This window comes from Capricornis sumatraensis, chromosome 3 (genome assembly GCF_032405125.1).
Source record: "Capricornis sumatraensis isolate serow.1 chromosome 3, serow.2, whole genome shotgun sequence".
Classification (NCBI taxonomy): domain Eukaryota; kingdom Metazoa; phylum Chordata; class Mammalia; order Artiodactyla; family Bovidae; genus Capricornis; species Capricornis sumatraensis.
In genome coordinates this window covers 130,633,344-130,656,848 of record NC_091071.1, presented here as the reverse complement: position 1 = coordinate 130,656,848, position 23,505 = coordinate 130,633,344, and the positions used below count along the sequence as shown (strand labels likewise).

Sequence of the window (23,505 nt, the reverse complement as noted above, 5' to 3'; positions counted from 1 at the left end):
GTTATGCTAGTGGCAAAGAACCTGCCTGTCAATGCAAATAGACATAAGAGATGTGGGTTCAATCCCTGGGTCGGGAAGATCCCCTGGAGGAGGGCATGGCAACCCACTCCAGTATTCTTGCCTGGAGAGTCCCATGGACAGAGGAGCCTGGCAGGCTGCAGTCCGTGGGGTCGCAAAGAGTCAGACAGGACTGAGCAACTAAGCACACAGCATGGTGCTTTTAATAAGTCATTAATTACTTAGGAAATTTGACTACACTTTGAATCTAATCTTACATTAAATAGTTAAAACTCAATGTTGGTCTGCTAGGTTGTGAATTCTGGAGAACATAAACTGGCTTTTTGATCTTTGTGTCCACATAGTGCCTTACTATATAGTAGGCATTTCATAAAACTGGTTGTTTTGAGGGGTTTTTTTGCCTTGCTTGCATGCAGAGTCACTTTCAACTCTTTAGCGACCCCTATGGACTATAGCCCACCAAGCTCCTCTGTCCATGGGATTTCCCAGGCAAGAATACTGGAGTAGGTTGCCATTTCCTCCTCCAGGGGATCTTCCTGACCCAGGGATCAAACCCAAGTCTCCTGAGTCTCCTGCATTGGCAGGCAGATTCTTTACCACTGAACCACCAGGGAAGTCCTCTTTTTTGGATCAGGACCACATAAAATAGGTTGAATTTTAAAATTTTATGATTATGCAAAAACTTTTCTCTCTACGGAATGGGTTGGATGATACATATCTCTTAGAAGCTTTAAGACTTCAGTGAACTCACATGTTCCAAACTTGAGTAGTTACCATAAGAATAATATGCTACCGATTACAAAGAAAGCTGAGCACCAAAGAAATAATGCTTTTGAACTGTGGTTCTGGAGAAGACTCTTGAGAGTCCATTGGTCTGCACGATCAAACCAGTCAATCTTAAAGGAAATCCACCCTGAATTTTCATTGGAAGGACCGATGCTCAAGCTGTAGCTCCAATATTTGGCCACTTAGTGTGAAGAAGATGACTGATTGGAAAAGACCCTGATGCTGGGAAAGATTGAGGGCAGGAGGAGAAGAGGGTGACAGAGGTTGAAATGGTTGGATGGGATCACTGACTCAACTGGCATGAGTTTGAGCAAACTCCAGGAGATAGTGTAGGACAGGGCAGCCTGGCGTGCTGCAGTCCATGGGGTCACACACAGCTTAGCAACTGAACAACAAATTATGGAGAATGGTTTCACAAAGCTCATTCATTCATTCATTCATTCAAAGACTAACTGGGGCCATACTGGAACATAGACAACTGATGTTATATCTTCATCATATCTAACCACATAAGAGTCTGCACTTGGGAAAACCCCCTATACAGTACAGAACTGAAAACTGTCCCTGAAATCTATAATTGACGGCAAATATAAATCAATAGAAAAAAATGACCAATGTTAAAAAACATTTATTCCAGAAATGTATCCTACTTAATGTAATTACTCAATGTACAACAAACCTGGGGATACACGACAGGCAAAAGATTATCTACGAAAACAAATATGATTGTGACAGTTGAATATCAGAGGGGGGAAAGAACTGACTATTTTACCATTTATATTACAATTAGCAGATACATCAAAAGTTAAACAAGAAATAAAGATGGGATGAATAGGTAGAGCACAGATTTTTAAGACAGTGAAAACAATTCTGTATGATACTGCAATGGTGGATATATTTCAATATATATTTGTCAAAAATTTGCTGTACCTATTTGTCAAAAGGTACAACACCAGGAATTAACTCTAATGTCATCTAAGGACTCTGAATAATAATGATGTATCAGTGATGTGTGATTGATTGTAACAAATGCACCATAACAGTGCCACAATGGTACTGGATGCTAGTGGAAGGTTGTGCCTGAGTGGGGATAAGAGGATTTATAGAAACTTTCTGTACTTTCCACTCAATTTTTCTGTGAATCTAATATTATTCTAAAATATCAAGTTTATTTTTAAAAAAAATAACAAAACCAGAAAACAGACATTTTTTTCAAATGGAAAAATATATTATTGAAGAAATGTACGTTTTTCTTAAGTACAAGTTGGAGATGCAAGACATTGTTTAACCAAAAGTATTTGTCTAAAAATGTACAAGCATTAAAGAGATATGGAGCAAAGATGTGTGATAACAAACAAAAGCTTACTGCCCAAAATACAGTTATAAAGAAAAATCTAAAACTTCCCTGTTGTTCCAGTGACTCCAAGCTTCCAATGCAGGGGGCGCAATTTCCATCCCTGGTCAGGGAACTAAGATCCCACATGCCATGCAGAAGAGACCAATAAAAAGAAAAAACATCTAACATTAATATCTTAAACAGTTTATAACCAGCTACATATTTCTGTAAATAATGTAAATAAATTATTTACTCATTAGAATACATTTTCTCAGCTTATTTCTGATTTCCTTGTATGTAAACTATTTCCTCTGACCATTTATGAAGTAAAATCAAAGAATTTAGGAATTAATCCAAAGTAGGGAAAAATGTAATCTTTATAAAATTCTTCACCATAAAACATTGAAAATAACCAAAATGCTGTTTATTAAGCATAATATTAATATAATCCTATATAGTTAAAATAGGAGGAATGTGTGTCATATTGACATGGAAATAGTGTTTTGAAATATGATTAACAGTCAAAATTTTCTTTTGTTGGACTTTTGAGAGAAAAATGATTAAGTGATGCAATTCTGAACTAAAGGAAGTGCATTTCCTTTTTCTAGAGATAATAGAAATTCTTTGAGGACATAATGATGCATCTTAGTCATTCATCTGTTCAATCATCAGCTCTCAACTGGACTACTGCAGTACTTTCCAGAATGACTGTCCTTCCCCCATTTTGATCCTATTAAGACCATCTTCCTCAAATCAACCATAGTAACCTACCAAAAACACTTATGTCACTCGCTTGTTGCAAACTCCTCCTTTAATTTTTCCATTTGATTATATGATTTTCCTTTGTTGTATACAAAATAAAGTCAAAATTCCCTTTGTGCAACTTAGAAAGCCCATTACACTGACTCTTGCCTCCCTTAAAGCTTAGTCTTCTTTCAAATTTTATGCTCTAGTAATTCTCAACTGTGTTGTACTCCTTCAAATTCATGCCATATTTTTTCATGATTCCGTAGTATGGTTCATGCTTTTGCCTTTTCCTGGCACATACTCCCCAGCTCTATCTTATGCATACTCATCCTTGAAAACAGCTCTGTTATACTTTCCAAGCTGAGTTACAGGCTCTTTCGAGAGTTTCTATAGCATCCTATGCATGCTATCTTCAGTTCAGTTCAGTTTAGTTCAGTCGCTCAGTCGTGTCTGACTCTCTGCGACCCCATGAATCGCAGCACGCCAGACCTCCCTGTCCATCACCAACTCCCAGAGTTCACTCAGACTCACGTCCATCGAGTCAGTGATGCCATCCAGCCATCTCATCCTCTGCCGTCCCCTTCTCCTCCCCCTCCCCTCCCAGCATCAGAACCTTTTCCAATGAGTCAATTCTTCACATGAGATGGCCAAAGTACTGGAGTTTCAGCTTTAGCATAATTCCTTCCAAAGAAATCCCAGGGCTAATCTCCTTCAGAATGGACTGGTTGGATCTCCTTGCAGTCCAAGGGACTCTCAAGAGTCTTCTCCAACACTACAGTTCAAAAGCATCAATTCTTCAGCTCTCAGCCTTCTTCACAGTCCAACTCTCAGATCCATACATGACCACAGGAAAAACCATAGCCTTGACTAGATGGACCTTAGTCGGCAAAGTAATGTTTCTGCTTTTGAATATGCTATCTAGGTTGGTCATAACTTTTCTTCCAAGGAGTAAGCGTCTTTTAATTTCATGGCTGCAGGCACCATCTGCACTGATTTTGGAGCCCAAAAAAATAAAGTCTGACACTGTTTCCACTGTTTCCCCATCTATTTCCCATGAAGTGATGGGACCTGATGCCATGATCTTCGTTTTCTGAATGTTGAGCTTTAAGCCAACTTTTTCACTCTCACCAAGAGGCTTTTGAGTTCCTCTTCACTTTCTGCCATAAGGGTGGTGTCATCTGCATATCTGAGGTCATTGATATTTCTCCCGGCAATCTTGATTCCAGCTTGTGTTTCTTCCAGCCCAGCATTTCTCACGATGTACTCTGCATAGAAGTTAAATAAGCAGGGTGACAATATACTGCCTTGATGTCCTCCTTTTCCTATTTGGAACCAGTCTGTTGTTCCATGTCCAGTTCTAACTGCTGCTTCCTGACCTGCATACAGATTTCTCAAGAGGCAGGTCAGGTGGTCTGGTATTCCCATCTCTTGAAGAATTTTCCACAGTTTATTGTGATCCACACAGTCAAAGGCTTTGGCATAGTCAATAAAGCAGAAATAGATGTTTTTCTGGAACTCTCTTGCTTTTTCCATGATCCAGCAGATGTTGGCAATTTGATCTCTGGTTCCTCTGCTTTTTCTAAAACCAGCTTGAACATCAGGAAGTTCACGGTTCACATACTGCTGAAGCCTGGCTTGGAGAATTTTGAGCATTACTTTACTAGCATGTGAGATGAGTGCAATTGTACGATAGTTTGAGCATTCTTTGGCATTGACTTTCTTTGGGATTGGAATGAAAACTGACCTTCTCCAGTCCTGTGGCCACTGCTGAGTTTTCCAAACTTGCTGGCATATTGAGTGCAGCACTTTCACAGCATCACCTTTCAGGATTTGAAATAGCTCAACTGGAATTCCATCGCCTCCATTAGCTTTGTTCATAGTGATGCTTTCTAAGGCCCACTTGAAATCAGTGGAGAAATAACTCCAGAAAGAACGAAGGGATGGAGCCAAAGCAAAAACAATACCCAGCTGTGGATGTGACTGGTGATAGAAGCAAGGTCCAATGCTGTAAAGAGCAATATTGCATAGGAACCTGGAATGTCAGGTCCATGAATCAAGGCAAATTGGAAGCATGCTATCTTAGCAGCTACCAAATCAAATTGAAATTATCTGTTTATAAGTCTGTCTTCAGTTTCTGAAACTGAATTCAGTTTCTGAAACTGAATTCAGTTTCTTTAGGGCAGAGGCCACATTTAGTCAGCTTGTGTACCCAGCCAGCATTTAATTTAGTGCCTGGAACATAGCAGATACTTAATAATACAGTGATTATTTAATAAATAATTTACCAAGTACAGCAATAGGGGTTCAGTTCAGTCACTCAGTCATGTCCGACTCTTTGCAACCCCATGAATTGCAGCACGCCAGGCCCCCCTGTCCATCACCAACTCCCAGAGTCTACTCAAACTCATGTCCATCAAGTCGGTGATGGCATCCAGCCATCTCATCCTCTGTCATCCCCTTCTCCTCCTGCCCCCAATCCCTCCCAGCATCAGGGTCTTTTCCAATGAGTCAACTCTTCACATGAGGTGGCCAAAGTATTGGAGTTTCAGCTTTAGCATCAGTCCTTCCAATAAACACCCAGGACTGATCTCCTTTAGAATGGACTTGTTGGAACTCCTTGCAGTCCAAGGGACTCTCACGAGTCTTCTTCAACACCACAGTTCAAATGCATCAATTCTTCAGTGCTCAGCTTTCTTCACAGTCCAACTTTCACATCCATACATGACCACTAGAGAAACCATAGCCTTGACTAGGTGGACTTTAGTTGGCAAAGTAATGTCTCTGCTTTTGAATATGCTATCTAGGTTGGTCATAACTTTTCTTCCAAGGAGTAAGCGTCTTTTAATTTCATGGCTGCAGTCACCATCTGCAGTGATTTTGGAGCCCAAAAAAATAAAGTCTGACACTGTTTCCACTGTTTCCCCATCTATTTCCCATGGGGAAGTGATGGGACCGGATGCCATGATCTTCGTTTTCTGAATGTTGAGCTTTAAGCCAACTTTTTCACTCTCCTCTTTCACTTTCATCAAGAGGCTTTTGAGTTCCTCTTCACTTTCTGCCATAAGAGTGGTGTTATCTGCCTACCTTAGGTTATTGATATTTCTTCCAGCAATCTTGATCAGTGAGCTTCAAATATTCTATTTGTGCCATTCTACAGCTCATAGCAAAAGAGAACATGAAAAATGACAGGTATGGAAACACTGGGAATAGTCAAATCAGTCACACTAAATCAGAATCTGCTGTCTTTTTAGCCAAATTTACCCAGAAGTTGCTTATGACCAATCCTGCTCATCCTTGAGAATGAAAGACTATGGAATTTTCCTCTGTTAAAAAACACTTCTGAGAAGTAAGCTATTTAAAGAAGGCAGAAAGAAGAGACAAAAGGTCACAGTGATCTACAAACTAAATAATCTATCCCTTTTTGAGAGTTTTCATGTGCACTCTTCAATGTAACTGAAAAATCTTTTCAGACTTGTGTTCTATAAAATCTGAAATTGATCAAGATTTGCTTTGTAAATAATGGGAATGGTGGCAGAATCACTTCCTTTCTATTACTATTCTCAACCCTGTTTTATAATGTAAAAGCACATTAACAAATTTATTTTATGCTATTTGCCAATCATGATGTTAAGATATGAGATAAGATTATCTCTTTCAACCTTCGTAACAAGCCTGTGAGGTAAGTACTATTATTAACTCCATTTTACAAGGGAGGAAATTGAAACTTGGGAGGTCCATAACTTGCCCAAGATCATGTCTCTAGTAGGCATGAGAAGTTGTATTTGAACCCAGGTAGTCTGATTCCAGGGCTCACAGTTCTGATTAGTATGTCATACCCATCAGAATGATATGTAAATGGTAAAATACAGTAACACTCATTACATTGTTCCATTATGAATTGTTCTTGACTTCAGGTAAATAGCAACTTGTAAGGCTGAATGAATCAAGTTGTCAGTTGTTGTTTAGTTGAGGATACTCCGGGACCTGTGGAAATGTTAGTTACTATCATAAGTCTTCTAACAGAATATTTTAAACTTTATAGATGTTAGTGAAATTAATAATCCACATTAATGTCTCTTCTTTGCAGTTAAATCTTTTTATTATGTTTAATATAAACATTTTATTTGTGGCAGTTTAGAATATGATTTTTCCAACAACAACAAAAAAAAACCTTCATGTGAAAAGAAATCCTCAAAAGTGCTATCTAAAGACTAAGAATGGAGTTTTAACTTTAACTTTTTTCCTTCTAGACTCCAGAAATAGTTTCCTGACTTCCTTTCTGGAAATGATTTTTGTTTCCAATCACGTTGAGAATCCATTTTTTTCATTCTCTCTCTCTCTCTCCTTTTGCTTTCTTGGTAGTAGCAGGGAGGAAGGAGGGGGTGGGCGCAAGAAAGAGGGAAATGAGAAAACAGAAAAAGAATTGCATGCCACTATGTCTGAATATAGCCTCTACTTGTAGGTATTTCCATCTGATTTGCACTTTTGCCTTTTTATTTCCGTTTCTGGACACCTTCTTTATCATCCAGCCAACTGGAATAGACAAAGCACTGTTGGTGCCCTGAGCGACAGAACTCTGGTAGGGGGCTGGCTGTAAATTGACGTGGCATGGAAATTCTCCGCTAAGTTGTAGCAGCTTGCATGTTTCTACTAAGATCAAGCCCAGCCTCCCAGAGCTGTAGCTTAATCATCATGGGTTCAGCGACTTTACAGAAAAATGGATAGAAAAAATCTTCAGCTCCTTTCTTTGGACTCAAATGTTTTCTTTTTGAGTATCTATATTTTAGCGGAAAAAATCCAAGCAGTTAAGTCTGTAACTTTCTTTTTGCAGCTTAAACAACAGAGTTTTCTGGTCTCCCTCCCCTATTCTGCAATTTAATTCCTTACAGATTTTGCCATGGGGTGCGGACTTAGAAAGCTAGAAGACCCTGATGATAGCAGCCCTGGAAAAATATTTTCTACCCTGAAGAGACCGCAAGTGGAAACAAAGACAGAATTTGCTTACGAATATGTATTGCTGGACTTTACATTACAAGGTATTTTTGCTTCTATTTTATTTGTTAAATGAAAGATTTCAAAGATAAAGGACTACTAGTTTTTTAAAGGGTTGGTTTGTGGCTTTTTACATGGTGCTTCGTAATTAGATTGTGCAATCAATCTAACAATAATGCTTTGTTTCTTAATTACATTCTGAAAGATTTCAGTTTTGTTTGCTTTGTTTTTTGTAAATTTGGCTCATATGTACTCTATAAAATTAGAAAAACTGCTTGGAAACAGTTCTTTCACTTTTAAATCAAATGCTTATTTGTAGAAGGATACATGAAAAACGCTTGCTTTCTCAGCCAAGTAGCTATAGCCTTAATGACAGTTTATGTTTTGAAAAAGATCTGAAAGGCACAAGAAGGTGGCATGTAGGAAATGTTACTTGCATCATGTGGAAGGATATTTGCTAAGACAATTCTGAGGCCTCCAGCTGTGTTAAATGTTGTGATTGTGCTAGTCACTTGATATTTTTGACCAAACTAAACCTGAAGTTTGAAAATACAGTAAAAAAGAAAAAACTATAGTCTTCTGTAAGATACTTCCTTTGCTTGATACCAGGTCTCTAACAGAGAAACTCCCTGTTCCAGAAAGTTGGAAACACAAATAAACAAGCCCAGATGGCAGACTTGTGCACAGAATAGAGGCAGCTCAACTTCACATATACTTTACCTCACTTCTTTTGGAAACTTTACTGTACAATGACATTGATAAAACTTAGTTTTTAAAAAGCAGAAGTATATCTTTAATTATAGGGTACTAAAAATGAAGTTGAGTGTCTTGCTTGCTATTAGAATGTCCAGATATTAGTATTAAGTTCTTGTTGGCAAGTTATGCTTTTAAATTCTAATAAGCTGCACATTTTATCAGTTAATAGATTTATACTAAGTATATTATCAGGTTGGATATTAATTTCTTTTAAACACAAATTCTCCATTTTTTGGTTTGTTCTGTAAACAGTGCATCTTTGTGCAAATAGCAAGAGCAGCCCATTTTCCTTTGTCAAAAACTGAGCTAGCCAGCAAACAAACTCCCTTCTAGAGGCATATGCAAAGTCTGTACATATATTTTTAATGTATTTACTTTTCCATTTTTACCTAAGGTTAAGGCTACCAAAAGGAAAACTGTCAATATTCTTACTTTTCTTTTTAATGATGAAAGTTAAAAGTAGATAAAGATAATGGTGATAATCAGAGAAGTAACTACTCAAATGAATTTTTCTATACTTTTTCAAAAACCATCATTTGAGAAAACATTTGTAATGTGGTGCTATATTTTCTCCATTGATTGTCGTCAATTAATTTTTAGGACTGATTTTTATAAATTCAAGGACACGAACACATATTTTCCTTAACCTCAAAACCTTATCTGTTCATAAATATTAGGCCAGAGCCATTCTGATCTGTGCTTTAAGATTTGCTACACAAATCCCCATAGGTCTTAAAGTAACTTGAATTTTTTTTCTGATTTATTTCTTCCCAACAGTGTTAGCAGTGTCAAACAAATTTGTTTAAATGCAACCATCCTTGAATCAGAAAGATCTAGTTTTCTTCAAAAGTCATTTTGGTTTTGTTATTATTAGAAGCCCTTTTCTCTGTGAAAGGAGTAAAATTTCTACCTTTCACTCTAAGTGTTTGGATGAGATGATAGAATATTACAATATAAAGTGGAGATACGGGCATAGTTTGCAAACACTAACTCAGGAAGCAAGCATGTATTTTAAAGTTGCACCTGGTTCCTATTTGCTCCAGGCACCTAGTCTCCTGGTGTTCCCTTTCTCTCCGATTCTTCCACATGTTTTTGGTTTTGTTTTGTTTGTGTCTCTGCCTTTGCTTCAGAAGCCAAAACTCAGTATCAGCCCAGCTCCACAAATCACCCTGTTCTCTTCTGTTGTACCTCACCCCCACCTATTCCTCTAATGTACAGAGGAGTGAGTCACATGGGGGTTAAAGCACACCAGCCTTCTAGGTTTAGCCCCAGCCATTCTGACCTGGAGTTGCTGTAAGGACTACTGAATAGTGGCATCTTCTGCCTCTCAGAGCCCATGTGCAGTGAGCAACCTTCCAGGAAACAAAATGGTCTGGTGGCGACAGCTGTGTGTGCTCATGAAGAGCCTGTCTCTTACATTGTTCTCCTCTGTTTTTCCCAATAGAGAACATTGGATAGGGAGTTAGTCCCAGTGGGGCAGGAGACCCTTTGAAATTTTCAGTGCCCTGTGTTATAGTGGCTATAATTATCTTGAACAATTTGTTTTCCATTTAGTTCCATTCCCTCTATGTGTGTGTGTGTGTGTGTGTGTGTGTGTGTGTGTGTGTGTGCCTTTCCCACACTTGTTTTTTAGTGCAGTGGGGACTTTGAGCCATTATTTATATATCTCTGGTGGTGGTGGTTGTTTAGTTGCTAAGTTGTGTCCGATTCTTGCAACCCCATGGACTAGGGTTGCCATTTCCTATGGGAGAAATAATAGTCTAATCATTAAGCACACAAGGGTCTGGAGTCAAGTTCCTGGCTTCTGAATCTAGGCTTTCACTCACTAACTTAGCAAGTTTATGAACTTTGCTGTATCTCAGCTTCCTCATCTATAAAATGGGGATTCTAATGGTGCTTACATAATAGAATTGTTTTAAGGATTAAAGGAGATTATACAAAATAATCTCTTTGAAAAAATACTTGGCATTTAATAAGCAGGGCTTCCCAGGTGGCTCAGTGGTAAAGAATCTGCCTGCAATGCAGGAGACACAGGTTCAACCCTTGGGTAAGGAAGATCCCTTGGGTGAATAAATGGCAACCCACTCCAGTATTCTTGCCAGGATAATCCCATGGACAGAGGAGCCTGACAGGTTACAGTCCATAGAGTCACAAAGAGGCAGACATGACTGAGTGACTGAGCACCCATGCACAGAATCACTTAATAAAAGTTAAGTATTATCCCTCCTAGCTTTATGCCAGGTCTACTAATTGCACTATTGAGATTTCAGCACAGTCTTTGTGATAAATTTTCTGAATTATTGTATAGTAATCTATACATGTGTATTTATGAGAGTGTGTGTCAGAGTTTCTGACACACATTACAGAATTTATTAGTGAAAAGTTAAATGAACTCTGCAAATGATCGAGAAGGGTTGGTTTGCCTTCTTGTGCAATCCCAGAAAATAATCTGAATAACCATGGCCTTAAAGATTTTTAGAGCATGTATAGCTTTATGATTAAAAAGAAATTTCTATAATATTAGAAACCCAAAAGAAGGATGGATGGTAACTTCCTTATTTTACTTTCTAATAGAATTACATAAAAACGCATTGAGAAAAATTTTGCTGGGCCCTGGCTAGCTTTCTTATTATGAGAACAGAAACTCTCATTGTCTTTTGTTATCATTGTTACAGTAATAAATATATTGATGTATGGATTCCATAGAAGATGCTGATAAGTAATGAAATACAAAAAGAAATAACACATAGTTTTTGCCTTATGGTATTTTAAATTCTAATTGGTCAGACTGGAAAAGATTATGAACTCCTCAAGGTCAGGAAGTATACCGTGTCCACCTTTGCATTGCTGTGTTTGGCACACTGTTTGGCACAAGACTGATGGCCAATAAGTGGTGCTGAAATAATGGGCTTCCCAGGAGGTGCTAGGGGTAAAGAACCTACCTGCCAGTGTAGGAGACATAAGAGACACGGCCTCAATTCCTGGATTGGAAAGATCCCTGGATCAGAAAGATCCCCAGATTGGGAAGATCCCTTGGAGGAAGGTATGGCAACCCTCTCCAGTATTTCTACCTGCAGAATCCTGTGGACAGAGGAGCCTAGCAAGTTACAGTCTATAGGGTCGCAAAGAATCGGACTTGACTGACAATGTGGACCTGCAATGAGGAGAGGATGCAAGGGGCATTTGTAACAGACATTACCAAAGAGGAACTTAGCCTGTGGCTGGCTGGATAGAAAGGAACAGAAAAAATGATAAATCCAGGATAACTTCCCAGTTCTGAGCCTGAGTAACTGTGGGAATAACCATGCCTCCCACAATACGAGGGGCATCCCACAAAGAGTCAGTGGGTGAAACAGCAATTCCATTCCAGGCACGATGCCTGTGAGGTGGCAGTGGAACATCCTGGCAGAGAGAGTTATAGGTACACAGCTGGAGATGATGACTTCCAGGAGGACTTGAAGTAAATAAAGTCTTAAAAGAGGAGAATATGGGCAGAGCATAAGTGTCTTGGGCTGAGTCATCAGGCATATTTAATGGTATTGAGGACTATTCAACAAAAATGACAGAGTCTACAAGGCATTCCCTTGTAGCTCAGTCAGTAAAGAATCTGCCTACAATGCAGGACACCTGGGCTCAATTCCCTGGTTGGAAAGATCCCCTGGAGAAGGAAATGGCAACCCACAATAGTATTCTTGCTTGGAGAATCCCATGGAACAGAGGAACTTGGAAGGCTACGGTCCATGGGGTTTCAAAGAGTTGGACACGACTTAGCAACTAAACCACCTCCAACAAAAATGACAGAGTCTGAGGACAACTGCAACTTATATAGCACCAGAGAAAACAAGGAAACGAAGGGTTTCAAAAAGCAAGAAATGATCAGTAATTTTAAATACTAGAGAACTTTCAAGAAGAATGAAAATGCAGCACTGAAGAGAATGCATCTAAAAATCATCAAGAGATGAATAAAGTATCAGAAATGAGGGAAGGAAGGAAAGAAGGAAGGTCAGTCCAGCTAAATTTTCTATATCTGTTTGACTCATAAGTTCTTGAATATTTTCTCAAGCCGTCAAAAGATTTTCAAATGTAAAATGCTGCATAAAAAGAAATTTATAGCAAAAATTGCTAAATTTACTCAAGCATCAACATAATCTTTGACATGGTGCCTAGTGCAAACTCCTACCAGGTGAAAAACTGCATACAGACTTTTCTTATGTTTAAATTGGTGGGATATTTTGGTTTAAAAATGTAATAAAACCTCACAATTTCAGACTGTTATGAAAGAGAAAGATCCCATTCTGACCTGGGGGAGTAGGGAATCTCTGATAATAGCATACAGTTAACCCACTTGTTAGCTAAGATGGTAAGGCATCTGCTAACAATTTGGGAGACCTGGGTTGGGAAGATCCCCTGGAGAAGGAAATGGCAACCCACTCCAGTACCCTTGCCTGGAAAATCCCATGGACCAAGGAGCCTGGTAGGCTACAGTCCATGGGGTCGCAAAGAGCTGGACACCACTGAGCAACTTCACTTTCACTTTTCAACCCACTTGAATAAATATTGATATTGGGAGGAAAATACATTTCTATTGGCAATCTACATTATATTGGGGTTTTTTCTTATATCTGGGTGGACATTTATTTATTCTCTGAACTAACACTTACTCAGCACCTACTGAGCTCAGAATGAGGATACAGAGATAAGTAAAGCCTAGTCCTTGACTTGTAAGAACCTGCAACCTAGTGAGCATCCTGCTGAGGGGCATTCATTTACAGTGCAAACACTCTATGCTGTGATACAGGCTTTGCTAGAAATCTGAGGGTTGTAGAGGTGGAAAGAAGAGCACCTCCACTTGATAGGTAGATCCAAAAAGACTCCTTAAAAGACGTTCCACCTCAGGCTTCCCTCAAGTGGTAAAGAATCCACCTACCAATACAGGAGACACAGGTTCAATCCCTGGTCTGGGACGATGGCACATGCCCTTCATGGCAACTAAGCCCATGTGCCATGTATACTGGGTCAGTGTTTTAAAACCAGGAACCAAAAATAAAAATAAAAATAAAACCAGGAACCACAACTACTAAGCCCATGTGCCGAAACTACTGAAGCCCGTGCCCTGCAGTCAGTGCTCCACAACAAGAGAAGCCACTGCAATGAGAAGCCCACATATTGCATGAATAGTAGCCCCCACTCACCACAAGAAGAAGAAGCACGCACAAAGCAACAAAGGCCCAGTACAGTCAAAAATAAATAAATAAAAATTTTTTAAGAAAAAAAGCTTGCTTAGTTGCTAAAAAATGTTTAAAAAAAATTTTCTAACTGCCACCTCCTATCATCTAAAGAATGAGTGGAAGTTAGACAAAGATTTGTATCCATAATACACAAAATGAAACTGAAAATCAAGAAGGAAAAAACAACTGAATAGAAAAATGGACAAGAGATTTGGACAGGTAGATAACAAAACAGGAAATCCAAATGGCCAACAGACATATGAAACTGGGCTCAGCTTCATTAGTAATCAGGAAAAATGCATGCTAAAACCACAATGAGAAACCACTACAAATTATCCAAAAAACAGCTAAAATGTTGAGAAAATGAAAGTCATTTTCAACTCTTTGTGACCAGGCTCCTCTGTCCATGGAATTCTCCAGGCCAGACTATTGGGTTGGGTAGACATTCCCTTCTCCAGGGGTTCTTCCCAACCCAGGGATTGAACCCAGGTCTCTTGCATTGCAGGTGGATTCTTTACCAGGGAAGCCCCTAAAATCTCAAAAGACTGCTGATACCAGGTGTTTGTAAACTGGTACAACCACTTTGAAAAAAAAAATGCTTTGTCATTATCTGTTTAGCAAAGATCCATATCCCAGTGGAAGCGTGGCTACGCATTCACCAGCAGCACATACAAAAATACTGATAGAAGGACTACTTATAATAACCGCAAAAGAGTGAACAACTTAGAAATCTACAAACAAGAGATTAGAAAAATAAATTATGGTATATCATATGATGCAGGGCTTCCCAGGTAGTGGTAGTGGTAAAGAACCAGCCTGCCAGTTCAGGAGACACAAGAGATGCAGGTTCGATCCCTGGATCAGGAAGATCCTCTGAAATGGGAAATGGTAACCCACTCCAGTTCTTGCCTGGAAAATTCCATGGATAGGGGAGCCTGGAGGGCTACAGTCTATGGGGCTGCAAAGAGTCAAACACTACTGAGCGACTGAGCACATGTACCTGTACATACAGTGCAACCCTATACTATGGAAGTAAGACTCAGTTCAGTTCAGTTCAGTCGCTCAGTTGTGTCCAACTCATTGCGACCCCATGAATCACAGCACACCAGCTTTTTCTGAAAAGAGCCAGATAGCAAATATTTTAGGCTTTGTGAGCCATGTGATCTCTGTCCTGACTACTCAGCTCAGCCAATGTAGAGTCAACATACCATATGCAACAAAACAGGCCATAGGCAGTACTTTTGTGGTCCTCTACTATAATGCAATCAGAAAAACAAATCATAACTACACAAGCTGTACCAGATGAATCTCACGAGCTTAATGTTCAGTGAAAGAAAACAAACACAAAAGCACATATTGTATGATTCCATTTACATAAAGCTCCAAAAATTGGGAAAACTGAACTATAGTGTTTATTTACATTCTTGCATGCATGCATGCTAAGTCGCTTCAGTCATGTCCAACTCTTTGCAACCCTACGGACCATAGCCCACCAGGCTCCTCTGTCCATGAAATTCTCCAGGCAAGAATACTGGAGTGGGTTGCCAAGCGCTTCTCCAGGGGACCTTCCCGACTCGGGGATCAAATCCACATTTCTTATGTCTCCTGCTTTGGCAGGCATGTTCTTTACCATGAGCGCCACCATTCTTGTATAGTTAATTAAGAAGAAGAGCAAGGAATTGAGGACCATAAAAGTCAAAGAAAAAGTCAAGTTAGCACGGAGTGGGAGAGAGGGATTGTGATTGAAAGGGTGGAATGGTAGGCTTCTGAAGTGCCTGTCATTTTCTGATTTTTGAATGGATGGCATTACCAAATGTTGGCACTTTTAAGTATGTTTTGTGCTTTTTGTATGTTATGTTTCTACCCCCAGACAAGGTTTTTTTTAAGGTTAAAAAAAAAAAAGCTAAGTAGGAAGTGGGAGTAAGGCAAACAAGGCTAAAAGACAAGATGAACAGACTCAGAAACAAGAGAATATTTCATGGTTTGGGAACTGCAAATAGAATAGGTGGAGTGCAGCACATGAAGGAGGCAGCCGTGGAACATAGACTGCAAGAATTTTAAATGGTCATGATGTGATCTTTTGCACAGCTGCCTATAATATGAACTATGTAGTTCCTCGAGTTAGAGTGTATTTCAAAACTACAACTGTATTACTTCAATTAAATATATTAATGAGTGACTACAAAGATGGTAACTTTTATTGAAAACAAAAAGTTACGTAATTTGGATATTCCTTATATAGTAGTTTATATTTCTAAGTAACAAAACATTTTGACAAGTAGCATAAACCAGATACTCCTTTTAATATCCATACATTAAATTTCTTAATAATTTATAGAAATCAAAAGCTTTAGTGCAGCTCATGTCTGAATTTTCACAAATTTTGAATTAACAAAATTGCAAATGAAGTTTTACTTTCCTGTAGGTGCTAAAAGGGCTTCCCAGGGGGCACTAGTGGTAAAGAATCTGCCTGCCAATGCAGGAGACGTAAGAGACACAGGTTTGATCCCTGAATCGTGAAGATCCCCTGGAGGGTATGGCAACCCACTCCAGTATTCTTGCCTGAAGAATTCCTTGGAGTCATTCTGTCTGGTTCAATCACAGCCTTTGTTGTTGTTGTTGTTGTTCTGTTGCTCAGTTGTGTCGGACTCTTTGCAACCCCATGGACTGCAGCACACCAGGCTTCCCTGTCCTTCACTATTTCCTGGAGTTTGCTCAAACTCATGTCCATTGATTCAATTATGTCATCCAACCATCTCATCCTCTGCTGCCCCTTCTCCTGCCTCAATCTTTCCCACTCTCAGGGACACAGCCTTACCACTCACTAACAATCTGGGCAAGTTACCAAACCTCTCTCTTCCTGAGTTTCCTTATCTGAGAATAATGACAATATCTACTTTATGGAGTTTTTGTAAGGACTTATTAATATTAGGCATGTAAAGCACTTCACATAGTGCCTGACACAGAATACCTTGGTATATGTTACTTGTTACTTTTTACTATAATTGCTAAATAAAATAGGGAGTTTGACAGTCTGTTCTCTTTTCAAAATATGGTAAAATTATTTGCCAGTGTTTGCATATTGTATCTTTATCTGAGGAACTAATTTTTCATAAACAGTTCAAAAATACATACCAATCTTCACAAAAAAACACATTTATATGTGTTGGACTTTTCTCATAGAGTTACATCATCAAGGAGAAGCTTTTGGTATTGAACAAGTTCTTAGCTTTATACTAAAAGAATGTGACTTTTTTTGTATTTTTAAAATTTGATCTTTTCTATGAAGTTTTTAAGCAAAGGACCATAAAAAATTGTACTGATATTTTATTTCAGAAACTATGAGGAAAAATGACAGAACATTACATAACCTTCTATATGTTTACATTTTAATGAGAAAAAAATCCACACTGCATGTGGGTAGTTTTCAAAGCAACTACAAAATACTTTCCTTCACAATGGCCTTGTAAAGTATAATAAAGTATTACAAATCATGTAGCATTGACTGAATAGCAACCAACCCCACCCATTACTGCTGTCAACAGCATTTGTTCCTTCTCCCAAGGAACTGAGAAGGAACTCTTGGTGGCTGAGGAGCGAAGAGCAAGATGGCTCACAGCTGCTGCTAACTTCCTGTGCTCTACAGTTCTAGCCAAAACAATCACGCCTCCCCCCTAATTTCCTATGTTTTAAAGTAACAGAGTCTCTGATATTACCACCCCAGTGTAAGGAGATCAAATCAAAGGCTTGACGCAGACACCAAGCCTACCACAGAGACGTAATTATCCACTCTAGTGAGCGCTTAGGCACTCTTGGTGGCTCAGAGGTTAAAGCATGTGCCTGGAATACTGGACACCCAGGTTCGATCCCTGGGTAGGGAAGATCCCCTGGAGAAGGAAATGGCAACCCACTCCAGTACTCTTGCCTGGAGAATCCCATGGAGGGAGGAGCCTGGTAGGCTTCAGTCCATGGGGTCACAAAGAGTCAGACAAGACTGAGCGTCTTCACTCACTCAGTGAGCGCTGATGAAAATACCTCACTCTGTGGGTACAGCTCGCCTTTCCTCACATCTCTAAGCTGAATCAGGTTGCCAGTCTCTTTTCAGTACAGTTTAAAACATTATTAAGAATAGATAAGGTGTCCATATGTGTGTGGATTTATCTCTGGGCTTTCTATTTTGTTCCATTGATCTATATGTCTGTCTTTGTGCCAGTACCATACTGTTTTGATGACTGTGGCTTTGTAGTAGAGCCTGAAGTCAGGCAAGTTGATTCCTCCAGTTCCATTCTTCTTTCTCAAGATTGCTTTGGCTATTCGAGGTTTTTTGTATTTCCATACAAATCTTGAAATTATTTGTTCTAGTTCTGTGAAAAATATGGCTGGTAGCTTGATAGGGATTGCGTTGAATTTGTAAATTGCTTTGGGTAGTATACTCATTTTCACTATATTGATTCTTCCAACCCATGAACATGGTATATGCTGGGAAAACTGGTCAACCACTTGTAAAAGAATGAAACTAGATCACTTTCTAACACCGCACACAAAAATAAACTCAAAATGGATTAAAGATCTAAATGTAAGACCAGAAACTATAAAACTCCTAGAGGAGAATATAGGCAAAACACTCTCAGACATAAATCACAGCAGGATCCTCTATGATCCACCTCCCAGAATTCTGGAAATAAAAGCAAAAATAAACAAATGGGATCTAATTAAAATTAAAAGCTTCTGCACAACAAAGGAAAATATACGCAAGGTGAAAAGACAGCCTTCTGAATGGGAGAAAATAATAGCAAATGAAGCAACTGACAAACAACTAATCTCAAAAATATACAAGCAACTTATGCAGCTCAATTCCAGAAAAATAAACGACCCAATCAAAAAATGGGCCAAAGAACTAAATAGACATTTCTCCAAAGAAGACATACGGATGGCTAACAAACACATGAAAAGATGCTCAACATCACTCATTATCAGAGAAATGCAAATCCAAACCACAATGAGGTACCACTTCACACCAGTCAGAATGGCTGCGATCCAAAAGTCTGCAAGCAATAAATGCTGGAGAGGGTGTGGAGAAAAGGGAACCCTCCTACACTGTTGGTGGGAATGCAAACTAGTACAGCCACTATGGAGAACAGTGTGGAGATTCCTTAAAAAATTGCAAATAGAACTACCTTATGACCCAGCAATCCCACTGCTGGGTATACACACTGAGGAAACCAGAATTGAAAGAGACACATGTACCCCAATGTTCATCGCAGCACTGTTTATAATAGCCAGGACATGGAAACAACCTAGATGTCCATCAGCAGATGAATGGATAAGAAAGCTGTGGTACATGTACACAATGGAGTATTACTCTGCCATTAAAAAGAATTCATTTGAATCAGTTCTGATGAGATGGATGAAACTGGAGCCGATTATACAGAGTGAAGTAAGCCAGAAAGAAAAACACCAATACAGTATACTAACACATATATATGGAATTTAGAAAGATGGCAATGACGACCCTGTATGCAAGACAGGAAAAAGGACACAGCTGTGTATAACGGACTTTTGGACTCAGAGAGAGAGGGAGAGGGCGGGATGATTTGGGAGAATGGCATTCTATCATGTATACTATCATGTAAGAATTGAATCGCCAGTCTATGTCTGACACAAGATACAGCATGCTTGGGGCTGGTGCATGGGGACCACCCACAGAGATGTTATGGGGAGGGAGGTGGGAGGGGGTTTCATGTTTGGGAACACATGTAAGAATTAAAGATTTTAAAATTTAATAAAAAAAAAAAACATTATTAAGAATAGACGGGATTACTTGAAGGGATGTTCTCAACAAAACTTCCAGATTTATTTCTCTTTTCCTTGCTCCTGGGTTTACTTTTCTTGAATGACATTGGCATGTTTGTTTATTTATTTTATTTTATTATTATTATTTTTTTTACTTTACAATACTATATTGGTTTTGCCATACATTGACATGAATCCACCACAGGTGTACAGTTCAGTTCAGGTCAGTCGCTCAGTCGTGTCCGACTCTTTGTGACCCCAGGAATCGCAGCATGCCAGGCCTCCCTGTCCATCACCATCTCCCGGAGTTCACTCAGACTCACGTCCATTGAGTCTGTGATGCTATCCAGCCATCTCATCCTCAGCCGTCCCCTTCTTCTCCTGCCGCCAATTCCTCCCAGCATCAGAGTCTTTTCCAATGAGTCAACTCTTCACATGAGGTGGCCAAAGTACTGGAGCCTCAGTTTCAGCATCATTCCTTCCAAAGAAATCCCAGGGTTGATCTCCTTCAGAATGGACTTGTTGGATCTCCTTGCAGTCCAAGGGACTCTCAAGAGTCTTCTCCAACACCACGGTTCAAACGCATCAATTCTTTGGCCCTCAGCCTTCTTCACAGTCCAACTCTCACATCCATACATGACCACTGGAAAAACCATAGCCTTGACTAGACAGACCTTAGTCGGCAAAGTAATGTCTCTGCTTTTGAATACACTGTCTAGGTTGGTCATAACTTTTCTTCAAGGAGTAAGCGTCTTTTAATTTCATGGCTCCAGGCACCATCTGCACTGATTTTGGAGCCCCAAAAAATAAAGTCAGACACCGTTTCCATTGTTTCCCATCTATTTCCCATGAAGTGATGGGACCGGATGCCATCATCTTCATTTTCTGAATGTTGAGCTTTAAGCCAGCTTTTTCACTCTCCTCTTTCACTTTCATCAAGAGGCTTTTGAGTTCCTCTTCACTTTCTGCCATAAGGGTGGTGTCATCTGCATATCTGAGGTTATTGATATTTCTCCCAGAAATCTTGACTCCAGCTTGTGTTTCTTCCAGTCCAGCGTTTCTCATGATGTACTCTGCATAGAAGTTAAATAAGCAGGGTGACAATATACAGTCTTGACATACTCCTTTTCCTATTTGGAACCAGTCTGTTGGTGCACGTCCAGTTCTAACTGTTGCTTCCTGACCTGCATACAGATTTCTCAAGAGGCAGGTTAGGTGATCTGGTATTCCCATCTCTTGAAGAATTTTCCACAGTTTATTGTGATCCACACAGTCAAAGGCTTTGGCATAGTCAATAAAGCAGAAATAGATGTTTTTCTGGAACTCTCTTGCTTTTTCCATGATCCAGCGGATGCTGGCAATTTGATCTCTGGTTCCTCTGCCTTTTCTAAAACCAGCTTGAACATCCGGGAGTTCACAGTTCACGTATTGCTGAAGCCTGGCTTGGAGAATTTTGAGCATTACTTTACTAGCATGTGAGATGAGTGCAATTGTGCGGTAGTTTGAGCATTCTTTGGCATTGCCTTTCTTTGGGATTGAAATGAAAACTGACCTTTTCCAGTCCTGTGGCCACTGCTGAGTTTTCCAAACTTGCTGGCATATTGAGTGCAGGACTTTCACAGCATCATCTTTCAGGATTTGAAATAGCTCCACTGGAATTTCATCACCTCCACTAGCTTTGTTCATAGTGATGCTTTCTAAGGCCCACTTGACTTCACATTCCAAGATGTCTGGCTCTAGATGAGTGATCACATCATCATGATTATCTGGGTCATGAAGATCTTTTTTGTATAGTTCTTCTGTGTATTCTTGCCACCTCTTCATAATATCTTCTGCTTCTGTTAGATCCATACCATTTCTGTCTTTTATCGAGCCCATCTTTGCATGAAATATTTCCTTGGTATCTCTCATTTTCTTAAAGAGATCTCTAGTCTTTCCCATTCTGTTGTTTTCCTCTATTTCTTTGCATTGATCGCTGAAGAAGGCTTTCTTATCTCTTCTTGCTATTCTCTGGAACTCTGCATTCAGATGCTTATATCTTTCCTTTTCTCATTTGCTTTTCACTTCTCTTCTTTTCACAGCTATTTGTAAGGCCTCCCCAGACAGCCATTTTGCTTTTTTGCATTTCTTTTCCATGGGGATTGTCTTGATCCCTGTCCTGTACAATGTCACAAACCTCATTCCATAGTTCATCAGGCACTCTATCTATCAGATCTAGGCCCTTAAATCTATTTCTCACTTCCACTGTATAATCATAAGGGATTTGATTTAGGTCATACCTGAATGGTCTAGCAGTTTTCCCTATTTTCTTCAATTTGAGTCTGAATTTGGCAATAAGGAGTTCATAATCTGAGCCACAGTCAGCTCCTGGTCTTGTTTTTGTTGACTATATAGAGCTTCTCCATCTTTGGCTGCAAAGAATAGAATCAATCTGATTTCTGTGTTGACCATCTGGTGCTGTCCATGTGTAGAGTCTTCTCTTGTGTTGTTGGAAGAGGGTGTTTGCTATGACCAGTGCATTTTCTTGGCAAAACTCTGTTAGTCTTTGCCCTGCTTCATTCTGCATTCCAAGGCCAAATTTGCCTGTTACTCCAGGTGTTTCTTGACTTCCTACTTTTGTATTCCAGTCCCCTATAATGAAAAGGACATCTTTTTTGAGTGTTAGTTCTAAAAGGTCTTGTAGGTCTTCATAAAACCGTTCAACATCAGTTTCTTCAGTGTTACTGGTTGGGCATAGACTTGGATAACTGGGATATCGAATGGTTTGCCTTGGAGACCAACAGAGATCATTCTGTTGTTTTTGAGATTGCATCCAAGCACTGCATTTCAGACTCTTTCGTTGACCATGATGGCTACTCCATTTCTTCTGAGGGATTCCTGCCCACAGTAGTAGATATAATGATCATCTGAGTTAAATTCACCCATTCCAGTCCATTTTAGTTCACTGATTCCTAGAATGTCAACGTTCACACTTGCCATCTCTTATTTGACCACTTCCAATTTGCCTTGATTCATGGACCTGACTTGCACGTTCCTATGCAATATTGCTCTTTACAGCATCGGATCTTGCTTCTATTACCAGTACATCCACAACTGGGTATTGTTTTTGCTTTGGCTCCATCCCTTCATTCTTTCTGGAGTTATTTCTCCACTGATCTCCAGTAGCATATTGGGCACCTAATGACCTGGGGAGTTCCTCTTTTGGTATCCTATCATTTTGCCTTTTCATACTGTCCATGGGGTTCTCAAGGCAAGAATACTGAAGTGGCTTGCCATTCCCTTCTCCAGTGGACCACATTCTGTCAGACCTCTCCACCATGACCCACCCATCTTGGGTTGCCCCACAGGCGTGGCTTGGTTTCATTGAGTTAGACAAGGTTGTGGTCCTAGTGCGATTAGATTGACTAGTTTTTTGTGAGTATGGTTTCAGTGTGTCTGCCCTCTGATGCCCTCTTGCAACACCTACCATCTTACTTGGGTTTCTCTTACCTTGGGCATGGGGTATCTCTTGCCGAGGCCAAGGCCTGTGGCCGGGAGGAGCAACCCGAGGAGCGGTGGCTGAGCAGGCACAGGAGGGCCTAGAGGAGCTATCCCATGTTGAATGTCAGGAACAGCAGCAGTAAGGAGATATCCCTTGTCCAAGGTAAGGAGCAGTAGCTGTGCTTTGCTGGAGCAGCCATGAAGAGATACCCCACAGGTGTACATGAGTTCCCAATCCTGAACCCCCTCCCACTACCCTCCCCATATCATCTCTCTGGGCCATCCCAGTGCACCAGCCCCAAGCATCCTGTATCCTGTATCAAACCTAGACTGGTGATTCGTTTCTTATATGATAGTATACATGTTTCA

At 39.8% G+C, this 23,505-nt stretch overlaps 1 protein-coding gene across 1 annotated transcript in view; it reads left to right on the top strand.

Moving 5' to 3' along the window:
• The first annotated feature begins 7,784 nt into the window (after nucleotides 1–7,784).
• The window catches only part of RFTN2 (raftlin family member 2), an 82,528-nt gene continuing 66,807 nt past the window's right edge, over nucleotides 7,785–23,505 (top strand). The window contains exon 1 of the mRNA XM_068969295.1: nucleotides 7,785–7,923. Within this exon, the coding sequence (XP_068825396.1) occupies nucleotides 7,785–7,923 (139 nt within the window). The remainder of the gene's footprint in view (nucleotides 7,924–23,505) is intronic.